The 26,800-nt window shown below is 34.9% G+C and overlaps 1 protein-coding gene across 2 annotated transcripts in view; it reads right to left on the bottom strand.

Annotated features, from left to right (window-relative positions):
* Positions 1-26,800, bottom strand: part of NCAM2 (neural cell adhesion molecule 2) — an 834,023-nt gene that overhangs the window by 106,472 nt on the left and 700,751 nt on the right. For both annotated transcript variants that reach the window (XM_006876060.1, XM_006876061.1), the window contains 2 exons: positions 6,989-7,108; positions 3,334-3,455 (listed from right to left, as the gene is read on the bottom strand). In XM_006876060.1, coding sequence (XP_006876122.1) covers positions 3,334-3,455; positions 6,989-7,108 — 242 coding nt within the window. The remainder of the gene's footprint in view (positions 1-3,333; positions 3,456-6,988; positions 7,109-26,800) is intronic.

Raw genomic sequence — 26,800 nt, 5'->3', positions numbered from 1 at the left:
AGATCAGTCATGAGGTACAACGCTGTCTGTGATAGGATAATATCCATGCGCCTACAGGGAAGCCCAGTTAATACCACTATTATTCAAATTTACATACCAACCACTAAAGCCAGTAAGGATGAAATAGAATTCTACTGACTTCTTCAATCTGAGATTGATAAAATATGCAATCAAGATGTATTGCTCATTACTGGTGATTGGAATGCAAAGGTTGGGAGCAAAGAGGGAGGCTCAGTATTTGGAAAATATTGCCTTGGTGATAGAAATGATGCTGGAGATTCCATGATAGAATTCTGCTAAACCAATGATTTGTTCATCTCAAACAACTTCTTTAGACAGCATAATAGAAGACTATACACATGGACTATACATTAGGTGGTAGAATTCTGGATAAACAAATATTGTCCCAACCAAAATGCTACTGTTTTGTTGATGTTAAGTACTAGTCTAGTCTGTTCCAACTCATAGTGACCCTGTATAGAGTTTCTAAGACTGTAAATCTTCATGGGAGTTGAAATCCTCATCTTTCTCCCTTGAGCTCCTAGCAGGCTCAAACCTCAGTCCTTGTGTGTCACATTCCAGTACTTATTATATGGAGCCACAGCACTTCCAAAATGGCAGTAGTGTGCATATTTTGAGAGTTACAATGTGAAATGCATGATTAGTGACAAGTAGCCATTAAGATAGTTTGTAAAGATAATCAGATTAGCTATTTGTGACAGGTCCCAAATTTAGTTCACCCAACTCTCCATTTGTCTACTAAAAAGAAGATTGAATCAGACTGCTGCTCTTTTTGTTCTTCAAACTGTTTTCACATTATGAATGTGGATCTTAAGCCACAAGATTAAATGCACGAGAATAAAGACCAACATGGTGAAATGAAATAATACAGAGAAAAACATTTTGAGTGTCTACAGCTCTAGCTTTGGATTGGCTAAATTCAGAATGCTTTGAAGGTAAGAAATAAACAAAAAACATAACATTTTGCTTTAACATCTACTAACTATGAGTAATTTTATCTCCAATCCAAAATTATTTCTACTGTAGACACAATATATGCTAATTTTATGAGTAAAATTTATATAAACATTACTGACCACTCTCTGCAAATAACAATTGCATTTTCTTGACTGAGTTTATAATGTTATCTATTGGATTTGTCTTAAATATTTTGAGAAAAGTATAAACTCTGAGTACTCATGGTCATTATTATTTTGTCATAACTGGAAATAGAAATAGCTCAATAATTTCACAATACACATTTCTAAAATATAAATATTTTGCTAACAAAACTGCTCGTATATGAGATATAAAAAGATAGCATAAGAAATAATATTTTCTATTATAATTTCAAATTAACAATTACATTTGAAATAAATATAGCATTTGTGTTAGTTTCCTTATGCAGCTTTAGAAAGGACAAGTAAAATGTATTATTCAATTTTAGCTAATTATCAACATCGAAATATATTTATTATTCGATTTTATTGGTGTTTTCTTAAAACTTTTATCAGCTACTTGTATTTTTTAACCATAAAATCTACTGGGTACAAGTGTGAGTTACAGTCTATGTGGAAGGCCTGTTATCACCATTTAAAAAATTGAAAGTATTGTGTTCAGCCTTATATTCATTAGAATGAGACTCTCTCCCATTTAAAGAATGTCTACATGGGAAAATGAGATTGGTCAAGAAACCTAGCTTTAACTGTATGAAACTATCGTGTTAACTGCCAATAATGAGCCTGTCAGAGCTATCTTGCAACACAGGTGTGGAGTCTCATAGTAGAGTAGCCAAAGGACACACACAGCTACTTATCACTGATGGTGAAACCTGGGTGAAAGAGAGGTTCTCTGAAGGGAATATTAACTGTAAATTTAAATGATTAAATTGATTCTTCAAAACTTTGATGCAATATTTTGGAACCATTAATATTATAATTTAGAAAATAATTAAATTGATAAAATATTTAAAATGTATGTACACACTATGTCAAGACTAATTATTTAAAGTCTATCTGCTAAAACAAAACATTGATATTATTAAAAACATTGTGTTCAGGCAATATAAAAATCAAATTGGCCCTTTTTGTAGGAAAGATTGGTGAGGGTGGTGGCTATGTGCCATGGGGTTAATTCCGACTCACAGAGACTCTGTATAGAGTTTCGGATGCTGTAAATCTTTATGGAAGCAGAAAGTCTCATCTTTCTCCTGCTGAACTGCTGTAGTTTCAAACTGTTGACCTTAAGATTAACAGTCTGACTCATAACCACTATGTAACCAGGGCTCCTTGTTGTTGTTCTCAAGTGCCGTCGAGTCGGTTCTGACCGATAGCGACCCTGTACAGGGTTTCCGATTGTGTAAATCTTTACGGGAGTAGAAAGCCTCATCTTTCTCCCGGGGAGCGGCTGGTAGTTTCGAACCGCTGACCTTAAGGTTCGCAGCCCGATTCGTAACCACTACGCTACCAGAGCTCCTTAACCAGGGCTCCTTAGGAAAGATTATATACATTAACAAATAAACCTTACCAAATTTAACTTAAAATTGAGCTTTTGTTTTTGTTTTGTTTTTTTAACATTTTTTACAGTAGACAGAAATACTCAATAGTACTTGGGATTAAGTTGTAAGGAGAAATCACTTTCAGTGGCCTCTGGTATTATTGCTAGCTAATGCCAGAGAAACAGTACAACCAGCTTTATTCTGTATCTCTCTGTAGACAACTAGCAAGTATTACTCTCTATATGTATACATATATGAAAAGTCCAAGTGCGCATCTTGATTAAATAAATTTCCTTGTTTGTTCTAAATTAACTAGAAAAAAAAAAATTCCCTCTTCTTTAAGTTCAATATGACCATTGTTTTTTCAGACCAAGGGTAAAAAAAAAAATTAATAATTTGATTAATTTGTTTCTCAAGTGTATTTGCTAATAATTCTATTTACAGTAACTGCAAGTGATGAGAGGGCTTAGTTTAGGGCTATTAATTGTATGAGGAATGGAAGGAAAATATTCTGCAAAATTTGACAGAAGAAAGAGAGACAATGTATCTCATCTAGGAAACATTGGCAAGTCCCATTTCACACCTAGAAATCACAATCAGCATAAAGCACAATGATATAATTTCCATAATTTATGCTTAATATAAAAAGAAAAATATTTCACAACATATAATAATACATTTTAGGAATGCAAAATAGGTATTTGAATACTTATGACTACTATTATCACTGCTGTTATTTAATATGAATTCACACCTGATGTATCTGTGAACTTAATTCAAATCTTCACAGAACTAAAAAACATCTGCTACAAAATAATAATAAATGGGATACTTACACTTCTATATTTTATGATATATTCCAAAATAGGAGCCCCTCCATCATCCTGTTTGGTAATGCTGAGTTTAAAGCTCTTCCCACTGCTTGGCTGTCCATGAATTGATGGAGGACTTGGTTCACCTGAATATGCAATACAACATTCTCCTTATTCACACACATAACTTAAGTCTGTAGAAATTGCATTTTAATAAAAAGAACCATGTTGTCAAAAGGCATGAAGTTGTCTCTGTATTTACCATTTGCTATTTGACATTTGATGTGATATAATTTAGGGTTCTCGATTTTCCCATAAAAGTAACAGCAGCATTCATGAAACTAGAAGAAGCATGCCAAAATTGTGAAAAATTCAGAACTAAATATTTTGGTTATATTTATATGCAAATGCTTTAAAAACTACTGCAGTATACAAGTAAAAAACTTTGTTTTGCTTAGTATTAATAGCATGAAATTATATTTGTATAATTAATAGATTACAAACATGAAGGCAAACATATTAACATATTAATCTATATAAGCAGTATGCCAACTAAGAAAAATAACAGTTTAACAGTTAGTTTTCTATTACCACAAACATTTTTTTTTTGACAAGCTATATTGTTGAATAGCTCTGGTAGCTTAGTGGTTACAAATCAGGCTGCTAACCTCAAGGTCAGCAGTTCAAAACTACCAGCCGTTCTGCGGAAGAAAGATGAGGCTTTCTGCTCCCATAAAGATTTACAGCCTCAGAAACCCTGTACAGGGTCGCTATGAGTCGAAATCGACTCCATGGTATAACAAGAACAACAACAATATTGTTGAATAAAAATTTTTTGTAGCATCCAATTCTATTGAACTGTGCGCCATATTTTTCTTCTAGTAGTTAAAAAACACTTGCTCCTGAGTCTTCCATATACAGATGATTTAACAAGTATGTTTATAATATTTTAATATAATAAAGCTGTAATAATTGAAAGAATTTGTAATGAGAAGGGTGCCATCGATGCTTGGTAAATTAGAATGAGAGCTCCTTGTTGTATGCTGCTGACATGATGTTGTTGGGCACACCCTTCATAATAATTATAGTAATAATTATTATGATTAGTTTGTTAAATGGATTAAGAAAACATATTCTAGAGGTGGGATTTTGAGACAAGATTTACTTGATGCAAAACCATAAGAGCCTGGAAAAGACACTTGTATTGTGGGGTAGAGAAAAGAGAATACATATCACAGATTTTATGAGAACAAATATAACAAGTCATGAATTTAGGTAAAATAATTTATGGTAGCCAGTTTGGTTCACCTTCCACATATATAGAGTAGGCAAGATTATGCAAAATTATTTTCTTTTTTATTAAAATTTATTTAACATAAAGGAAACATTAAGTCTTTTTAAGATTTTCATACTCTCTCAAGTGAACTCAAATGATTGCATAGTACCCCAAACCAGGATGATTAAGATAATAAGCTAATGGAGTGATTGTTTTCCTGTATTCACTGTGGTGATGGATTAATTTAGTAGCTCATCTTTGTCACATTAGATCTTACATATAAATTGTAGAATAAGGCAATACTCACGACTCAACAAAATAACAGTGTAATTAACATATTGTGTAGACATTTCCCACTGTCCCACAGAATAAATTTGAGTACTTCAATTACATTAATCAGACTATGAATAACATCTTTATGCCTGGAACAATGTTCTAAGAACTATTTCAGCGCATCATTTCTCTTACCTTTGCTTCAGAGTGAAAATCCTTTTTTTACACTGAGATTTATTGTTAGGTGCCACCAAGTCGGTACTGATTCATGGCAACCTTATTTACAGCAGAAGGAAACACTGCCCGATCTTGGGCCAACTTCACTAGCGTTGCCACTCTTGAGCCCATTGATGCTGCCACATTGCCAATCCATCTTGCTGGGGGTCTTCCTCTTTTTCTCTGACCTTACCAAACATGATATCCTTCTCCAGCAACAGGTACCTCCTGACAATATGTCTGAAGTATGAGAGACAAAGTTTGGCCATCCTGGCCTCCAAGGAGCACTCTGGTTACACTTCTTACAACACAGATCTGTTGGTTCTATGGGGAGCCCATGGGACTTTCAATATTCTCCTTCAACACATAACTCAAATGCATTAATTCTTCTACCGTCTTCCTTATTCACTGTCCAGCTTTCGCATGCATATGAGGTTATTGAAAATACCATAGCTTGGGTCAGGCACACCTTAGTCTTCAAGCTGACATCTCTGCTCTTCAACACTTTAAAAAGATCTTGTGCAGCAGATTTGCCCAATTCAATACATCGTTTGATTTCTTGACTGCTGCTTCCATGAGTGTTGATAGTTGTTCCAAGAAGAATGAAGTCCTTGACAACTTCAATTTTTTTTTCTGTTGATAAGAATGTTGTTTATTGGTCCAGTGGTGAGTATGTTTGTTTTCTTTACATTGGGCACATACCAAAGGCTGTGCTCTTTAACCTTCATTAGTAAATACTGTAAGTCTTCTTCACTTTCAGCAAGCAAGGATATATCATCTACATATCGCAGGTTGTTAATGAGTCTTCCTCCAATCCTAATACCACGTTTTCCTTCATAGAACCCAGCTTCTCAGATTATCTGCTCAGCATACAGGTTGAATAAGTATGGTGAAAGAATACAACCCTGTACACACCTTTCTTAATTATAAACCATTCAGTGTTCCCATGTTCTGTTCAAACAACTGCCTCTTTGTCCATGTACAGATTCCCCATGAACACAATTAAATGTTCAGGAATACTCATACTTTGCAATTTTGTCCATAGCTTGTCATTATCCACACAATTGAAAGCCTTTGCATAGTCAATAAAGCACAGGGAAACATCTTTCTGATATTCTATGCTTTCAGCCAAGATCCATTGGACATCAGCAATGGTATCCCTTGTTCCATGGCCTCTTCTGAATCCAGCTTGAACCTAAGCAAGTTCTCTGTCAATGTATGATTGTAGCCGTTTCTGTATTACTTTTAGTAAAACTTCACTCGCATGGGATATCAAAGAGATCCTCCGATGATTTCCGCATTCCATTGGATCACCTCTCTTTGGAATGGACACAAATATGGATCTCTTCCAGTCAGCCAGATAGTTGTCTTCTAAATTTCTTGGCATAGATGAGTGAGTGTCTCCTATGCCACTTTACTTTCTTGAAAGATTTCAATTTTTATACCATCAATTCCTCATGCCTTGTTCTTTGTGAATTCCATCCATGCACCTTGGACTTCTTCCTTCAGTGTCATTGGCTCTTGATCATATGATACTTCTTGAAATGGTTGAAATTCAACCATTTCCTTTTGGTACAGTGACTCTGCACATTCCTTCCATCTTCTCTTGATGCTTTCTGCATCATTCAATAATTTGCCCATAGAATCTTTCTATAACAAAAGTTGAGGCTTGATTTTTTTCTTTAGTTCTCCCAGTTTGAGAATTGCTGCCTGTGTTCTTCCTTTTTGGTTTTCTGATTCCAGATCTTTGCACATTTTGTTGTAATATTTGTCTTTATATTCTCAATACTACCATTGAAATAAATACATTATTCACTTCCACAAGTGTTGACACTTTTACTCTATTTTAAAATCCCTTTAAGTTTGCAAGTGAAAAGAATATCAACAAAGAAAACAACACAGAAGATTACTTACGAACTGGCAGCGTTTGGAAGATTTCTATTTTACTGTAATCTCCTTGCCCTTTTCCATTTACAGCAGCAACCCTGATTTCATATGTAGTATTTGGTTCCAAGTTGTTCAAAACAACCATTGCTAAAAAAGGAGGAGGGGAAGAAGAAGAATTATATATATTTTTTCAATTATTTTTAATAAGAAAAATAAATCAAGGTATTATAATACTGAGTGAGTAGTTTCATTTTATAGCTTTCCATTAAATACCTGAAAAAGGAATTAAATATAAAAACTGAATGATTTGTGAACAGTTCTTGTCTTCACTACTAATTAGCTTTCCAATCCAAGGTCTAACTTTCAAGGAAGGAAAGTTAAAACATTTTATGTAATAATTATACTCACAAAGCAGAAAGTAAAAATCTCTTCTATCATCTTGTAATGACATAGTTCTCAGAGGTGTGTGTGTGTGTGTGTATATATATATATATATATATACACACACTGTGGGTATATATATGCTGTGTGTATATATGCTGTTTGTGTGTGTGTGTATATATATATATATATATATACACACACTGTTGTGGTGTGGAACTGTGGATTACTGCGCTGGACTGCAAAGTTGGTTTGAACCGCCAAGTTGGCAGTTCAACCTCACAGCTGCTCCTTGGAAACCCTATGCAGGGTCACTATGAGTTGGAAATGACTCCATTGCACATAACCAACAACCAGATATATATGTATAAAATTAATGTCCCCCAGTAAAGTGTGTCAAGTGTACCATGTTGACTCTGAAACAAAAGTAAAATATTTATTTTAATTTCAACTCTAACTGTCAAATTAGTTTTAATGCTATCTTATAGGTTCTCATGTCTCCTTTCCTTTCTGATTTTCTTCTCTGCTATACATTGTATCAGACCTGCAGTCAACATAACACAAAAGAGGAGAAAGTTTCAGAAAATAGAGATAGAGGCTATTAGAAACATCTCCTGGTTAAAGTAAACCTCTGGTGTTTGCCTGAGAATTTTGGATACAATTGTGCATTTAACGTCTTCTAAAATTTCTCTGTTAAAGCCTAAAAATTACTTTAGTAATCGTTATAATTAATGCTTTTGCTACATAAAGCCAAAACCTATATTAATGGAAACAGCAGAGTCTTTTTCATGGTTAAAGAAAATTTATGTATAATTTTCATTATAAATCTAAGTCAAATGGTCAATTCATATTATAAGTATGAAAATATAATAAATTAAAAATTTAAAGAATAAATTGTAGATAATTGTTATTGTTAAGTGCTGGTGAGTCGGTATATAAGCATAGTGACCCTGTATAGGGTTTCGAAGGAATGACTTGTGGGTTTGAACCACCAACCTTGTGGTTAGTAGTATAGTACAAGACAATATTTATACTTGGTTATACATTAACCATGGAGTCCTGGTGTGGCGCTGTGGGTTAATGCACCAGACTGCAAAGCCATTTGAACTGCAAGGTTGGTGGTTCAAGCTCACCAGCTGCTCCTTGGAAATGCTTACAGGGTTGCTGTGGGTCAGAATCAACTTGATGGCATTGACAACAACATATATAATATCTAATTTCAATGTTATTAATAAATTATTTCTAATGATTATAATAGATTCAGTTAGATAATATTTTCAATTCTATGCTATCTGAAAACACCTAATTAATTTTGAAACTTTATTTGTTACATTATTTTCCCCATATTTGTCAACATCTCCTTTATCCTTTTTATAGTAATCTTTAAATCTTTATTGAATTTCTTATAATTCTATTAAAATAAATTGCCAAATACAGCATAGAGGTGTTTTGTTTAAAATTATGATTTAAAAAAAAAGTAAAATTGTTATAAGTAGATAGGGTATATGACAGAAAAACACAGTCTGCATATCACCTGTTGTTGTTTTGTGCCATGGAGTCAGTTCCAACTCACAGCGACCCTGTACAGGGTTTCTGATGCTGTAAATCTTTATGGGAGCAGAAAGCCTCATCTTTCTCCCGCGGAATGGCTGGTAGTTTTGAACTGCTGACCTTGAGGTTAGCAGCCCGATTCATAACCTAGACCTTACTTAACCCAATACAGATGTTCTAAAAGCAGTAGAAAGGATGTATTTCCAATTGACAATATTAAAGTAATTTCACAATGTAACTATCTTCTTTGTTAGAAAACTCAACTTTCTTGGAGTGTGCATCATTTTGTCAGCTTATGATGCATGGTGTCAGTGCTAATGAAAGCCAGCTGGAAGACTGGCAAGGACAGTGGTGGAGCAGTAGACATTTCACGTCTTTACCAGCCATAGGCTTTGCAAACTCCACCAAATGACTTTTTCCTAATGGGTCTGGCTAAGAAAATATGGGAAAGGATGCTGATAGGATTATGTGCTTCAGCTGTGATTGTTAACAGATTTGCAAATGTAAATACTTGGAACTCTGACATAGGTTTAAAATGAGTCATCTCAGAAGCAGGAGGAGGGATCTCACTACCATCAAAAAAAAAAAAAGGCAGAAGTAGAGTGCATTATTTGGATCCCCCAAACCGTGAGCACTGAATCTCCTTGACCTGGCAAGAGAAAGCTATAATACCTGAGGAGTGATAGAGGAACTGCAACAGTAGAACAAAAAGGCAGAGCATAAGAGAAAGTTGTGGGTTCCTTTGGACAGGAGGCGTACTTACAGAGTGAAGTGCCACTGGGCACTTCATTAGGGGAGCTAGAATTGCTGACCCATGGAGCTATAGCCAAATACCTTCAGACTGAGGTTCATGGCTGAGTGGTACGTCCTGTGGGCATTTATCAGCAGTCCTGAAACATCTTTGAAACATTGCCTAAACAGAGAGAGGACTATTTGTGGGCATAGCTGAGAAGAGGCTGCCTTGATGAGAGAACTGAGCCCTGACTATTTCTAACCTGAAATGTAACCTGTTAGTTTCTCTTACTATGAATATGATGTCTGTGTTCTATGTTGCCATTGCAATGAATTATTGAACTCAGCAGAGAAGCAGAGAGTGCTGTGGGAGGGAGAATTGGGTGCCATATTTTTACAAAAGCCTACTGATTACAGTCTGTATGGAAAAATGGAAAAAAAAAAAAAAAGTAAGCCTTCAATTAAATTATTTCTGACAAGCTATCAACCTGTGAGCTTTTTCAGGAAGCCCAAACCCAGTTGCTGACTTAGAACAAATGAATATATAATGTCAGCCTCAGATACTAAATATAATTATAACTGAGGGAATGTGAATGCATAGATGGTGCTAGTAAGGTTCATTATGGAGGAAATAGATCACATTTATTTAATTAGCTAAAATGCTAAGAGGTTAGGATTTTACTGCCCTTAAAAAATAAACTTATGTTTACAGTGTAATAAGTAATTTAAGAGTTAAAATTCATCATAATTATTCATTTTCTTAGTTGATATATACCCTTATTTTAAAAGTAAAGTAAAATAAGCCTACTATTCCATAGAGATTAAAACTTTACTAAAGTGTGCTTTTGCACACTTTCAGGGCTTTTGTTAGTCATTCAATTGTGTCCTTCCAAAAGATAATGTTGACGTACCTGTGAATGTAATCCTGTTTGGAAATAGTCTTTTAAGGTATTATCAGTTATGTTAACATAAATTATACTGGAGCATAAGGGTACACTCTAATTAATTCAATGTGACTGGTGTCCTTATAGAAGAGAAGAGACACAGAGAAAGGGAGACAAAGAAAGCATGCAATTTTATGCTTCAGAAATTTCTGGAGCTACTCCAAGCTAGAAGAGAGTTACAGAACAGAGATACTGCCTCAAAGTTTCATAAGGAATCAACATGACCAATAAATACTCTGCTTTCATAATCTTAGTCTCCAATATTCTGAAACAATAAAATCCATTCTTATATTTACTTTAGAAACATGCTCTGAAAGAATAAAATCTGTTCTTATATTTACTTTAGAAATATGCTCTGAATCCAGTTTGTGATATTATATTATGGCAGCACTAAGAAACCAAACACAGATTATAACTAAAATACTTAGATTATAAAATAATCAATATGATGTCATGAAACATTTAAGAGAAAAATCTTTTCTATAAGATCATGTAAAGCACCCTGGTGGATTTGTAGAATAAGCACAGGACTGCTAACACCAAGGTCATCAGTTAAACACACCAGCTCCACCACGGGATGGAGAGGAGACTTTCTTCTCCAGTAAAGCTTTATACAGACTCAGAAACCCTAAAGAGGGTTGCTAAGAGCTTCAATTGACTTGATAACTGTGGGCTTGACTTCATTTTTTTTTTAAATAAAATCATGTAGCATGACATGATACAATATATGGAGGTACAGGGGAACACTTGAAGAATATAGTCTCGCTGAAATAAACTGCATATTTTAGACTCATGTGACTCTGGTCCTATTTCCACCAGTAAATAGGATCCAGCAGATCTCTCAATGCAGATTTCATATCTCAGATTATAAATAATGACACTGAGATTAAGTGGTACAGAAACAAATGTAAAAGGAACAAAAATAAATGTAAAGGAAAGTTTAGATAAAAAATTATCATCTGTAAAATGATCACCATTATGTGTAAATTATCTGTGTAAATGGTAAAATTATGTACAGGCTATAAAATAATGCAAAATAACTCATAGTTTAAAAATCATTTATCTATAATTCTGTGGAAGCAATATTTTATATTTACTGGAAAAAACAGTCCTACTGATAATTTCTTAAAATGACAGTTACGATCAACACAGATAACCCATTTGCTGAGTATGCTACATCATAATAGGAGAGAATACTATTAAAATTTATGCTGATGCAGACTGCTTTTGCTTATGAGATCTTGTTGTTAAGTGCCATAGAGTTGGATTCCGACCCATAGTAACCCTGTATAAGATTTCTGAGGAGCAGCTGATGAACTTGAACTGCCAGCCTCCCAGTTTAAGTGGACTTTGCAGTTCAGCACATTAACCAACAGCACCATACCATGACTTGTTTATGAGAGAATCTTCAAAAATTCTGTGAAGTGAACAAGTGGCTGCAACCATTATTAGAAGAACATGAGTTAAACTGTAATTTGGTGTGAAGTTGAGGTCAGTTGGAAATGGTAATGCTCATCTCCAATTATTTGGCTTGATAATATTCAACAAGAAACATTTGAATTTAAAGCATGGATTTTAATTGAGAGAGACCAAAAATCAAAATAAAATAATACATTTGAGCTAAGGATATTATGTCTTAAATATAATCTCTTCATTGTAATTGATAAAAAATGGATAGTTAAAGAACTACCAAAGATTCAGAACACATTTCTAAAGTAAAGAGCAAACTGATGGTTATTATTAAGATTTAGTAATACTATCAGTAGTAACAACAACAACAAAAATGCAAACCCACATTTTACCTAATTTATCTGAGAATATCATTCAAAAACTCTTTCTAGCCTGAATTAGCTACAAACCTTTTCCTCTAACATTTCAATGATATGTGAGAAACTCTAGGTGTTCCTCTAATGAAATCCAACCAAACACACTAACACTGAGTCAATTCTTAGTCATAGAAACCCCATAGAACAGAGTAGAATTACTCCATAAGATTTCTGAAACTGTAAATCTTTATGGGAGCAAACTGTTTCAGCTTTCTCACATGAGGCAGCTAGTGGGCTTGAACCATTTATCTTGCAGCTAGCAGTCAAGCAGTTAGCCTTCTATATCATCAGGGTTCTTCTGACAAGGGAGACCTACTTCTTTGGGTTGTTCTGGGGTCAGTTCAGAACTTTAATTCATGTTTCCCCATTTTTCTGTTCTCAGTGTCAAAATTCCCCCATGTGCTGAATTTCAGCTCAGAACATTTTGTAGAGCAGTAGAGCAAGGAAGGTAAACCATGGCTAAATGACTACAGGGAACACGGTGTCTCCAGAAGATAAGTACTCGGCTTTGAACCACAATGTCTGAGGTTTGAGCCCTCCAGCCACTCCTTGGGTGAAAAATGAGGCTGTCTGCTCCTTCGAAGATTTGAAGTCTCAGGAAAACCAATACAGGGTCACTATGAGTTGTAACCTACTTGACGGCACATAACAACAACAAAAGGATTACTACTACAAAGCTGACTTTAGTGATAAAAAGGATAAAGGGAAGTCTTAATGGATGACATTTAAAATTTTACAGGGAAGAGGTGTGAAAATATACCTATAGATACAAGTTTCACAAAGTTTAAATATAAGAAGTCAATCTGTTTTTGCATTCTGTTTTTTGAGTCTGAAAATAAAGGCCTGGTATAATAACCCTTATTATGAGGCTTACGAACATTTTGTGAACATAACGATTATTGAGCGGAATAGAAAGAGCTCCATGAAATAGGATGGATTTAAAAAGATGGGAAGGAAAAGATGCAGGGGAGGCAAAACCAATACCTGTAATTTGAATTGCTTTCCTGAAATGAGAGGATATATACATTAAATCATCCATAATTTACTGGCACATTACAAACACAGGGTTTTTGAAAATCTGAAGTGGGGCCTGAAAGTAAATCACCACTTGAAAAAACAAAAGGCTGCATTCTTAACTTTATAATAGACTGCTACTAAAAATTATGAAGTTACTTAATGCAAGATTTTCTTTCCCTAAATGTGTCTGCACAATAGAATAATCATACCACAAACAGAGGTGTGGGATGGATTATTTCCCTATAATTTAACAGAAATTCAAACTAAAAAAATATGTGAAAGTAGATCTAGTTTACAAACCAGTAAATGTTCTCTAAGGACAAAATGCATAAATCAAGAAATTATATAGGTATAATCAATCAGCATGATTTGGAAATCACAGTATAATTCTTCTAAAAATGATAAACAACCACAATTTTTTTTTTTCTTTACTCAGTAACAGGGATAGACTCTACAAAGAATCTGGCCTATCACACTAACGTAATATTTATATTAGATATATTCAAAATTGAGTTTCATAAATAATCCTCTTATCATCTGACTATAAATGCAAAAAGTAAGTATACTATGAGATATATTAAAACAGCAACTTTTAAACTACAGAATAACAGGAAACTATGAATACCCGAAAAAAATTTACAAGTGTGGAAATAAAGAGAAAACTTGAAAATGAAAAATTTTAGGATGACAATAAGATACTATTAAAAGGATGCAGAACATAGTAATTTTTGTTTGTTCAGATAATATATGGTAAATAATTTCCCTTTGGCTGTCAAAAAAAGTAGATGCTACAGAATATTTATGATACTTGGAACAAAATAAATTGCATATTTGCTAACTATTTGGGCTGAGCAAAGTTCTAAAGTAAGATTAAAAGTAACTATGCTTTTTGCACTATTTTGAACCCCAAATCTCTCCATGGAGTTTCTTGTCATTCAATGTAAGTAGATAAGGACTCCCTTGATGTAGAAATAATGTTTCATCCAACTAGAAAGGGTACTGCTCATATTGTTAAGAACTATGAAAAATGCCAAATAAAAAAAAAAGAAAGCACAAAGCTTAGATAGGGTAGAAACATTGACCATTTAAATTTTATACTGACTGTTAATCTTCTCAAATAGATTTGAAAATACAATTAACTCTCTGAAGCTTCTAATCTAAAACTCACCCTTGGCTTGCTAAACAATTAAAACAAGAGCAGCTTTTGTTTGGTAAGAAAATTCCCTAACTCCCTTCTGCAAGAGTTTGCAACAGACTTGAATTAGAATAAAAGTGATTTTTACTGATTCTATTCATATTATAGATACTGTATTCATATTATAGATATTCCAGATACTCTTTACACATATGAATTCATGGATAACTAAGTTATTAATGTATCTTTAAGTTTTCTTCATATGCATATGTATATAATCATCTCAGTTAAAAAGCATTTTCATTTATTTTTGAAAACATTGGGTTTTTGTTTTTACAATTTACATTGTTTAAAGTTTATAGTAGCTGCATCAGAGTATTTTGTCATCTTTTAAAAAAGTAATTTCAAGCCTTTATGAGTAAAAGCATATAACCTGCCTGGAGACAGTATACTTTGATATAAACAATCTCTATGGAAAGATGGTGGTGGTATACCGATTAGACATTCCAATTTAAAGTGACTGTCTATAGGGCTTTCAAGGATGCTAATCTTTACGGAAGCAGAAGCCCTCAGTTTTCTCCCATAAAATGGTTGGTAGATTTGAACTGATGATCTTGTGATAAGTGGTCCAGCATGTAACCCAGAGCCCTGTTGTTCCAAGGTTGTGCATACATCATTATTTACCTCTAACCCACTAAGCCCATGCTAACCTACCTAAATGTTATCCCATCCACCTTGTTTTTCCATTCCGCTCTCCCTTTGTCTGTATTGCTCCCCTCACCAGCACCCAAACTATCCTGTGTCTATTCCTTACCCTGTGTTCTACCTTCCCCACCCTCCCCTAACCACATCCACCACTACCTGGTAACCAGCAAAGAATCCCACCCCCCCACCCCCCAGTTTTAGTATGTGTTCTTTTTCTTAGTCTTTTACAATCGTGGTCCTATGCAGTAGTTCTCCTTTTGTGACTGACTAATTTCACTCAACATAATGTCGTCAAGGTTCATCCATGTTATGTGGTAGCTTACAGCTTCTTTGTTGTTCTTTAAGGTAGCATAATATTCCATTGGGAGCTCTGGTAGCGTAGTGGTTACGAATCGGGCTGCGAACCTTAAGGTCAGCGGTTCGAAACTACCAGCCGCTCCGCGGGAGAAAGATGAGGCTTTCTACTCCCGTAAAGATTTACACCCTCGGAAACCCTGTACAGGGTCGCTATGGGTCGGACCCGACTCGATGGCACTCAACAACAACAACAACAAAAATATTCCATTGTGTGTATGAAACACAGTTTGTTTATCCAGCACTTAGGCTGTCTCCATCTTTTTGCTATTGTAAATAGTGCTGCTATGAACATTGATGTGTATATTATCTACTCGTGTTATGGCTCATATTTCTTGTGGGTAAATACCAAGTAGAGGAATTGCTGGATCATAAGGTATTTCTATTTCCAACCTTCTGAGAAAGCAATATATTGCTTTCCCGAGAGGTTGGACCATTTTGCAATCCCACTAACATTGCAGGAGTGTTCCAATATCGACGCATCCTCACCAGCATTTATTGTTTTCTAATTTTGATCTTTGCTGTTATTGCTGGTGTGAGATGATGTCTCATGGTTGTTTTGATTTGCATCTCTCTAATGGCTAGTGATCGTGAACATTTCTTCACATGTTTGTTGGCTGCCCAGATCTCCTTCTTTGTGAAGTGTCTGTTCGTGTCCTGTGCCCATATTTTAACTGGGTTATTTGTCTTTTTCTTGTAGAGGTATTCTAGTTGCTATATATTTTAGATTGTTGCAAAATATTTTTTGTTTCGTTGCAAAAGATTTTTTCCTATTCTGTGGGTTCCCTGTTCAATTTGTTGATGAAGTCTTTTGATGCACATACATTTTGAATTTTTAGTATGTCCCAGTCATCTATTTCATCTACTTTTGTATGTGTAGTTTTCAAAATGTTTTGTAGACTGTGTATGCCCTGAATTAGAGCCCTCACATTTTTTTATTGATGGCCTTTATAATTCTGTGATTCACATTTAGGTCTTTAATCCATGCTGAGTTGGTTTTTGTATAAGGTGTGAGGTAAAGTTCTTGTTTCAATCTTTTGCGCATCACTTTCCAGTTATGCCAGCATCATCTGTTGAAGAGACTATCACTTCCCCATGCTATATATTTAGGAACGTTGCTGAAAATCAGTTGGCTGTATGTGGACAGGTTAATTTCTAGATTCTTGATTCTGTTCCATTAATCTGTGAATCTTTCATTGTATGAGTGCCAAGCTGTTTTGACCACTGTATCTGCGTAATAAATTTTGAAATCAGGGAGTGAGCGGTTTCCAACTTGTTATTCTTTTTAAGCAGGGCTTTGGTTATCCTAGGCCTCTTTCCTTTCCATATATTTGTAATTGGTTATTCCATCTCTCTAAAGACTGTCACTGGACTCTGGATTGGGATTGTGTTACAAGTGTAGATTGCTTTGGGTAGTATTGACAATTTCACAATGTTAAGTCTTCCTATCCAGGATCATGGTACTTTCTTTCATTTTTGTAGGTCTCTTTTGGTTTCTTGTAGTAGTGTTTTGTAGTTTTCTTTGTATAGCTCCTTTGTTTCTTTGGTTACATGTATTCCTAGTTATTTCATCCTTTGGGTAGCTATTGTAAATGGTACTGCTTTCCTAATGTCCTTTTCAGCGCTGTCATTATTGGTATAGAGGAATCCAACTGATTTTTTTGTTGTTGTTCTTATATCCTGCCAATTTGCTAAATTTCAAATGAGGTCTAGTGACTTTTTTTACAGAGTCTTTGGGGTTTTCTCTTTATAAGATCATATTGTCTGCAAATAGAGTTTTACTTATACTTTGCCAATTTAGATGCCTTTAATTTCCCTGTCTTGCCATAAAGCTCTGGCTAAGACTTCCAGCACAATATTGCATAGAAGTGGTAACAAAGGGTATCCTTGTCTGGTTCCCGTTCACAGAGGGAAGTCTATTAGTTTCTCTCCATTGAGAGTAATGTAGGCTGTTGGTTTTGTACATATGCTCTTAATTATGTTGAAGAATTTCCATTCAATCCTACTTTGTTGAGTTGTTTTTATCAAGAATTGATGTTGAATTTTGTTAAATGCCTTTTCTGCATCAATCGTTATGATCATGTGGTTCTTTTATTTATATGGTTGATTATATTGATTGTTTTTCTATTGTTGAACCATCCTTGCATCCCTGATACAAATTCCACTTGATCATTATGTATTATTTTTTTGATGTGCTGCTGTATTCTGTTGGCTAGGATTTTGTTGAGAATGTTTGCTTCTTTGTTCATAAGGGATATTGGTTTATAATTTTCTTTCTTAAAGATATCCTTCCTTGGTTTTGGTATGAGGGTTATGCATGCTTCATAAAATGTATAAGGAAGTTTTTCCATCCTCCTCTATATTCTGGAATAGTTTGAGTAGAATTGGTGACATCTCTTCCCTGAATATTTGGTAGAACTCACCAGTGAAGCCATCTGGGCCTGGACTTCTTTTGGTTGGGAGTTTTTTATTATGACCTGATCAATTTCTCCTTTGTTATGTGTCTGTTCAGGTTTTCTACTTCACTCTGTGTAAGTTTAGGTAGGTTGTGTTTTTCTAAAAATGTATCTATCTCTTTTAAGTTTTCAAATTTGTTGGAGTACAACTTTTCCTAATATTCTGTTATTATCCTTTTGGTTTCCTTTGGTCTGTTGTGACATCTCCCACGTAGTGTGTTATTTGTGTCTACGCGCTCTTTTCTTTTGTTAGGTTTGCCAATGGTTTGTCAATTTTGTTAATCTTTTCAAAGAACCAGCTTCTTGTCCTGTTGATTCTTTCTATAATTTTTTTTTTCTATCTCATTTATTTCTTCTCTTACCTTTATTACTTCTTTTCTTTTGGTGGCTGTAGGTTCCCTCTGTTGGTCTGTTTCTAATTGTTGTGGATGTTCTGTTAGTGTTTTAATTTTTGTTCTTTCTTCTTTTTGGATATGTGCATTTATTGCAATAAATTGTCCTCTCAGCACCTCTTTTGCTGTGTTACAAAGATTTTGGTATGTTGTGTTTTCATTCTCATTTGTTTATAGGAACTTTGTGAATTCACATTTTATTTCCTCTACTACCCAGTATTTTTGAAACAGGGTGTTATTCAGTTTCCATATATTTGACTTTACTTCCTTGGTATTTCTATTGTTGATTTCTAATTTGATAGCAATGTGGTCTGAGAAGATGTTTTGTAGTATTTTGATATTTATAAATTTATGGAGATTTGTTTTGTAGCCTAAGACATGGTCTATTCTGGAGAAAGTTCCATGTGCACTGGAAAAGAATGTATATTGTGCTGTTGTTGGGCAGAATGTTCTGTATATATCTATGAAGTCCAGTTGGCTGATTGTGTTGTTTAGTTCCTCTGTGTCTTTGTCAAGTTCTTTCTGGTTGTTCTATCTATTTTGGAAAGTGGTATAATAAAATTGCCCACTATTTTGTAGATTCATTTATTTCTTTCTTCAAATCTATTACAGTTTGCTTTATATACTTTGGAGCTCTTTCATTGGCAGCATAGATATTTATTATGGTTATATCATCTTGCTCAATTGTCCCTTTAATCATGAGATAATGTCCATCTTTATCTATTATACTGGATTTTGTCTTAGAGTTTATTTTATCAGAAATTAGTATTGCCACTCCTGTTTGGTTTTAATTTCAATGAGCTTGGTTTATTTTTTTTCCATCTTTGACTTTTAATCTGTTTTTGCTTCTGTGTGTAAGCAGTGTCTCTTGCAGACAGCATATTGAAGGATCTTGTTTTCTTATTTATTCTCCCACCCTCTGTCTATCAACTGGTGCATTTAATCCATTTATCTTCAGTGTAATTATAGATAGATATGGATTAATTGTTGCCATTATGTTTTTGGTTTTTTGTGTGTGTGGTGCTGCTGCTTTCTTTGTTCTGTGTGTCTCCCTGTCCTGAATTCATGGTTTTTGTGCTCTTTCTTGTGAGTTTCCTCATAGTTTGAATGTTCTTTTTGGATTTTCATTTTCTTGGTATGTTGTGAAGTGTTAATTTTCTTTGAGGTTACCTTATATTCCATGAACTTTTCCCTACAGTTATTGCAGTCTGTTTTATCTTGTAATCTACCTCACCTCACCATCTGGATCTCTGTTCCTATGTGTTTACCGTTTTTTACACTGTAATTGTTTTGATCATAGACTGACCTCCCAGATCCTCTGAGTTTGTTATTATAGTTTTGTTCTGTTCTGGACTCTTCCATTTGTTGACTGAGTTCTGGGAGTTGCTGCTACATATGTCAATCTCTGGTTGTTGTCTATTCTTGTTGGTTCTCAGTCCACAGAACTCCCTTTAGGATGTTTTGAAGTGCAGGGTTGGCTTTGGCAAAATGTCTTAGCTTCTGTTTACCCTGGAATGTTGTCATTACACCGTCGTATTTGATTGATAGCTTTGCTAGATAAAGGATTCTTGGTGGGCATTTTTTTTTCTTTCAGGGTCTTATATATGTCTCCCATTACCTTCTTGCCTACATGGTTTCTGCGGAGAGATCCAAGCTTAATCTGACTTGTTTGCCTTTGTAAGTAATGCTTCTCTTTTCCCAAGTTGCTTTCAGGATTATCTCCTTATCTTTGATTTTGAAGAGCTTGATTATGGTATGTCTTGGTGATTCTCCTTTGGCCTTTATCCTTCCTGGGGTTTGTTCAGCTTCTTGAGTGCTTTTCACTTTTCAGGATGTTAGAAAAATTTTCTTCTAGCAGCTCTTCAACTATCTCTACTTGTGTGATTCTTTCTGTTCCAGAATGACGATAATTCTTAAGTTATTCCTCTTCATGTTGTCCAACATGAGTCTTAGATCTTTGGATATTTTTATCCTTTTTTCTGCTTGCTCTTCTATCTTAGTAGTATTGAGAGATTAGTCTTCCAGCTCACTAGTTCTGCCTTCCATCTTTTCCATTCTACTCCTTTGACCTTTCAGTGTATTGTCTATTACTGATAGCCTATTATTAATCATTTTGACCTCTTTCTGTAGGTTTTGAATTATTTCCAGTGCAATATCTATCTTATTTGATTCTTCATGTAGCACTTACCTGACTTCTTCCTTATTTGTCTCAACTCTATTGTAAAGTGTTTTGAAACATTTTATAATCATTATTCTGAATTCCTTCTCAGGCATTTCCAAGACCTTTCTCATTCCAGCATGGAGTCTTGATTTACCTCTAGGTCATTTGTCTCAGACATTTTATCTTGTTTCTGGACATGTGCTAATATGGCTATCTGGTTTTTTTTTTCTTGGACATGTTCAATGGTTAGCAGTGGCCTTAATACTTAATCAAGTGTATATTTTGGTATGTTTTATGCTTTCTGATTGCCTCCAGGTAGATGTGATCAGGAGGTGGGGTTTCCTTTTCATTCTTCTTATTGTTTAACTCAGATTAACTTTCTCAGGTGTTGTCTGCCTCCCTAGTGTATGGCAACTTGTATTGGTTCTTGCCTGGATTGTGGTGTTTTATAGGGTGTGATTGTAGCTTGACTATATGGCAGCAATTTCTGTCTCTTCTTGGATAATATAGGGAGAGAAGGAGCCCCCTAAAGTAAAAGAGAAAGAAAAACAAAAACAAAAAACAAACAAACACAGCAACAATAAAAAATAAAAGCAAAATTCTATCATATGCTCTCCATCATCATTTCTATTAGATATAATTACTATCAAAATATAGCCATATTTTCCAACTAATTGTCATTCTTCTTTGTTTCCAACTTTCACATTTTAATCACTTATGCATCTTGATTACATGTTTGATAAATGTCAGGCTGAATATGTTGTTGTTGCTAAGTGCCACTGACTCAATTCTGACCCATAGCAACTCAGAATAGGGTTTCCAAGAGCAATTAGTGAGTTTGAACTTCAAACCTTGTGGTTCAAATCAACCTGGCAGTCCTGCACTTATCTTATAGCGCCACACCAGCACTGCATCAGACTGAAGTAATTGGCAGATTTTTTTCAATTTCACCACCACTGGCTTTAGTTGTTGGCGTATAGATTGCAATAATAATGATTTTAACTGGTCTTCCTTTAACTGCTAGGAGTATGGATATTGTTCTATCACAGACAGCATTGTACTTCAAGATAGAAGCTCAGATACTCTTTTTGATGATGAATGTAATGTCATTCCTCTTCAACTTCTTGTTCCTGGCATAGTAAATTATATGATTGTCTCCTTGTAAATGGCCAATACATGTCCATTTCAGCTCACATATTGGTCTTTATTGTGTTCTATTTAATTTATGATGACTTCCAATTTTTCTAGATTCATACTTCAAACAGTCCACATTCCACATTCCAATTATTAATGGCTATTTGCATCTGTTTCTTCTCACTTCAAACTTTATTCCATCAGTAGCTCATGTTTCCAGAACTCCATAGGCTTGTGCTCATGCCAAAGGTGATCTTTTTTCTTTAGCTTTTGGTGAGCCTGCAGCAACCAGCACCTGTGACACAGTGACTGATACTGCACTTAATCTGAATAGCGAAAGAAAGAACAATTGGACAAGAATGATCAGGACTGCTATATCCGTTTTCTGCAAAAGACTATTAATAATGATTAGCCTTATAATATTTTTTAAGAAGAAAATATGCTACAATTGTTTTGTGTTTGTTTTTAATGATGGTAGGAGGAATGGAGTTTTATTCATGTTCAATGGAATCAATGGCAGGCGAATAGTTAATTACATAATTTTAGTTTCCAAAAAGCTTGCAGAAACTCTTCTAAAAGTACCAAAGAAAATAGCCAACTTGATTAGATGAATAAATTTAATTTGGCCTGGATACATGGTTATAATTTATAGATATTTGTAAATAGTTATTAACCGTATCATTGTAATTGAATATAAGTAAACCTATTTATTATGTAACCATTCATTCTTCACAGATGTTACAGAATATTTAAAGATCTATATATGACTAAAAGATTCTCAAACATGCAGTCAAGACATAGACATGTGACAAATAGCATAAGACACTAGGAAGTGAGTAGCTTGCAACATAGCAACTGTTAAAAATGAAGTACAATAATACAATATTTAAAACAAAGAAAAGAAACAGAACAAGGAAACCCCTGCTTGTTGTAGATAAAATTACCCACTATGTGTGTGTGCAGAAAGAGAGAGAGGAGAGAGAGACAAAGGCAAGCACAAACATATTATAATGGTATGTCATGCAGTAACATTTTCTGAGAAGTTTTAACTAACAGAATACCCTCTGTGTGTCAATTATTTCTTTCATATACTTTAATGTCTTTATAACACAATATAACTAATAACCCACAAATATATGAAAGTCACAACTTAAGTAACTTAATACTTACTATATGGCAAAACATTTTAGAATAAATAGTTTATGGGCTTACTTTAAATTTAATGCAGTTGTGGTACTTATTCTCATTATTCTTAGTTAGTTTTTATAAATAATTATTGATCTTCACTTTTACATACTAAAGAAAGTAAAAATATGTTCAATCATAATTATAGAAGAAACATAGACAATAACTTGTAAAATTATTCACTGACAATCATTTAATTTCATTTTTTGAATTATCTAATTCATTTTTATGGCATTCTGGTGTGGCACTGTAGGATAAACACTGGACTGCTAGGTCAATTTATACTGCAAGGTCGGTGGCTCATACCACCAGTCACTCTTTGGAAACCCTACACAAGGTTGTTAAGAGTTGGAAACAACTTGACAGTACTTAGCAACAACAAAAACAATAAGGATTTTATAAGTACCCAATCTTAGGTCCACCACTTGTCTGTCAGTTCCTTGTACTTTGGTGACTTGCATGTTGATATGATGCTAGAAGATTTGCCATCAGTATGTTAAATACCAGCAGGGTCACCAACAGTGGACAAGTTTCACCTGAGCTTCCAGAATAAGATAAGGCAGAAGGAAAGAAGGACTACTTCTAAATGCTTAGCCACTGAAAACCTTATAAATAGCAGTGGAACACTGTCAGATAACAACAGGATATTGAATATTGAAACATTAAGAATAGCACCAGAATATTTTGAAATATAGTATGGGATGATGAGCTCCTCAGGCTGGCTAATCCAAATATGACTGGAGAAATGATACCTCCTCAATGTAGAGTTGAGTGTGATGATGTGAGTAGAGTAATGCTTTCAGATCCTTCATTTGCTAACAGGACACAACTCAGAATGAGGGGAGAAACAGCTGTAACATCCACTAATAATTGGAACATGGAATGTACAAAATATGAATCTAGAAAAATTGCAAATTATAAAAAATGAAACAGAATGCATAAAGACTGAAATCCCAGGCATTAGTTGGAAGGCACTCAAAATATGACTGGGGAAGAGCTGCCTCCTCAAAGAAAAGTTGACCATAATAACACGTATGGAGTAAAGGTTTCAGAACCTTCATTTTCTGAGAGCACATTAATTATCTGAACATGGACAGCCATTAATCATCTGAACATGGAATGTACAAAGTATGAATCTAGAAAAAATTGCAAGTTGTCAAAAATGAAATGCAATTCATAAAGATAATATCCTAGGCATTAGTAAGTTAAAAGGAGTCGTGTATCTCCATCCACTCCATCTGTCTGTGCCATCATAGTCCCCCGACCATTTTGAGTCTGCTCAGTTTCCAGCCCACACCCCCAAGGTATTCCAGTTAGTTATAGGCTGGAGACGGGCCCACATGTTTTCTGTTGTGATTTTTGTGGCTCTCCCCTCCCCCCAAGTGTCTATTTCACAATGGTAGGCAAGAGAGATCAAGATTTAAAAGCTAGCCAAGCATCCTAACATTATTTCCTTCTTTTCCCCCATTCAAGCCATGCCTCAATCCCTGTATCCTGAAGCCCTGTTATTCCAGGATTGTACATACCTCCTCATTTAGCTCTGTCTCACGTAGCCCATGTGAACCTGCCCAACAATCTCCCATCCACTTGTTCTTCTTTTCCCCCTCCCCCTTCTTATGTATTTCCAACCTCCACCCCCACCCTCCGCTGACAGGCTTTCCTGTGTCTATTCATTACCCTGTGCTCTTTCTTCCCCTCCCTCACCACCTCTCATCCATACATACCAGTGATCAGCATTTATATATATAGATTCCCTCCCCCCCTTTTGGGTGGGGTCTTTTATTTAGTCTTTTACAATAATGGTCTTATGTAGTATTTCTCCTTTTGTGACTGACTAATTTCACTCAGCATAAAATTCTCAAGGTTCATCCATGTTATTCAGTGGCTTGCAGCTTCCTTATTGTTCTTCAAGGCAGCATAGTATTCCATTATGTGTATGTACCACAGTTTGTTTATCCATTCTTCAATTGAAGTGCATTTAGGTGGTCTCCATTTTTTTGCTGTTGTAAATAGTGCCACTATGAACATTGGTGTGCATATATCTACTCAAATTATAGCTCGTATTTCTTGTGGGTAAATACCAGGAATTGCTGGGTCATACAGTATTTGTATTTCCAACCTTCTGAGGAAGCATCATATTGCTTTCCAGAGAGGTTGGACCATTTTGCATTCCCACCAACAATTAGGAGTGTTCCAGTCTTTCCACATCCTCACCAGCATTTATTGTCCTCTGCTTTTTTGATCTTTGCTGTTATTGCTGGTGTGAGATGATATCTCATTGTTGTTTTGATTTGCATCTCTCTGATGGCTAGTGATCGTGAACATTTCATCATGTTTGTTGGCTGCCCGGATCACCCCCTTGGTGAAGTGCCTGTTCATGTCCTGTGCCTATATTTTAATTGGGTTATTTGTCTTTTTCTTGTAAAGGTGTTGTAGTTTTCTATATACTTTAGAAATGAGACACTTATCGGATGTGTCATAGCAAAAGTTTGTTCCCATTCTGTGGGTTCACTTTTTACTTTTTTGGTGAATTCTTTTGATGTCACATAAGTTTTTGAATTTTAGTATGTCCCACTCATCTATTTTGTCTATTTTTGTTTGTGTACTTTTCAAAATGTTTGATAGTTTGTATATGTCCTGAATTAGCGCCCTCACATTTGTCCCTATTTTTTCATTGATGACCTTCTTAATTTTGGGATTCACATTTAGATCTTTAATCCATGCTCAGTTCGTTTTTGTATAGGGTGTGAGGCAAAGGTCTTGTATCAGTCTTACATATTGCTTTCCATGCAATATGCCTAGGAACTTTGTTGAAAATCATTTGGCTGTATATGGTTGGGTTAATTTCTGGATTCTCGATTCTGTTCCATTGATCAATGTGTCTTTCATCGTGCCAGTACCAGGCAGTTATGACCACCGTAGTCATGTAGTAAAGTTTGAAATCGGGGAGTGAGAGACCTCGAACCTTGTTCTTCTTTTTAAGCAGTGCTGTGCTTATCCTGGGTCTCTTTCCTTTCCATATAAAATTAGTAATTGTCATTTCCATCTCTTTGAAAAATGTAGTTGGAATCTGGATTGGGATTGCATTGTATGTGTAAATTGCTTTTGGCAGTACTGACATTTTCACGATGTTGAGTCTTCCTATCCAGGAACATGGTATTCTTCCACGTCTGTAGGTATCTTCTGGTATCTTGTAGTAGTGTTTTGTAATTTTCCTTGTATAAGTCCTTTGTTTTTCTGGTTACGTTTGTTCCTAAATGTTTCATCCTTTGGGAGGCTATTGTAAGTGGTATTGCTTTCTTAATGTCCTCTTCAGCACTATCGTTGTTGATATACAGAAATCCAACTGATTTTTGTATGTTGATCTTATATCCTTCCACTTTGCTGAATCTTCTGATGATGATTAGTAGTTTTTTTTACGAATCTTTGGGGTTTTCTATGTATAGTATCATATCATCTGCAAATAAGGAGTCTTTTACTTCCTCTTTGCCAATTTGGATGCCTTGAATTTCTCTATCATGCCATATAGCTCTGGCTAAAACTTCCAGCACAGTATTGAATAGGACTGGTGATAAAGGGCATTCTTGTCTGGTTCCTGTTCACAGAGGGAAGGTTTTTAGTTTCTCTCCATTGAGAGTGATGTAGGCTCTTGGTTTTGTTTATATGCTCTTGATTATGTTTAGGAATTTCCCTTCAATTCCTACTTTGTTGAGTGTTTTTATCAGGAATGGATGTTGGATTTTGTCAAATGTCTTTTCTGAATCAATCGATATGATCATGTGTTTTTTTTTTCCTTTTTCTTATTTATATGATGGGTTACATCCATTGTTTTTCTGATGTTGAACCATCCTTGAATCCCTTTTATG

Source organism: Chrysochloris asiatica, unplaced genomic scaffold (genome assembly GCF_000296735.1).
Source record: "Chrysochloris asiatica unplaced genomic scaffold, ChrAsi1.0 scaffold00351, whole genome shotgun sequence".
Lineage (NCBI taxonomy): Eukaryota > Metazoa > Chordata > Mammalia > Afrosoricida > Chrysochloridae > Chrysochloris > Chrysochloris asiatica.
Note: the sequence above shows the minus strand (reverse complement) of the source record. Positions and strands in the feature narration are given on the sequence as shown.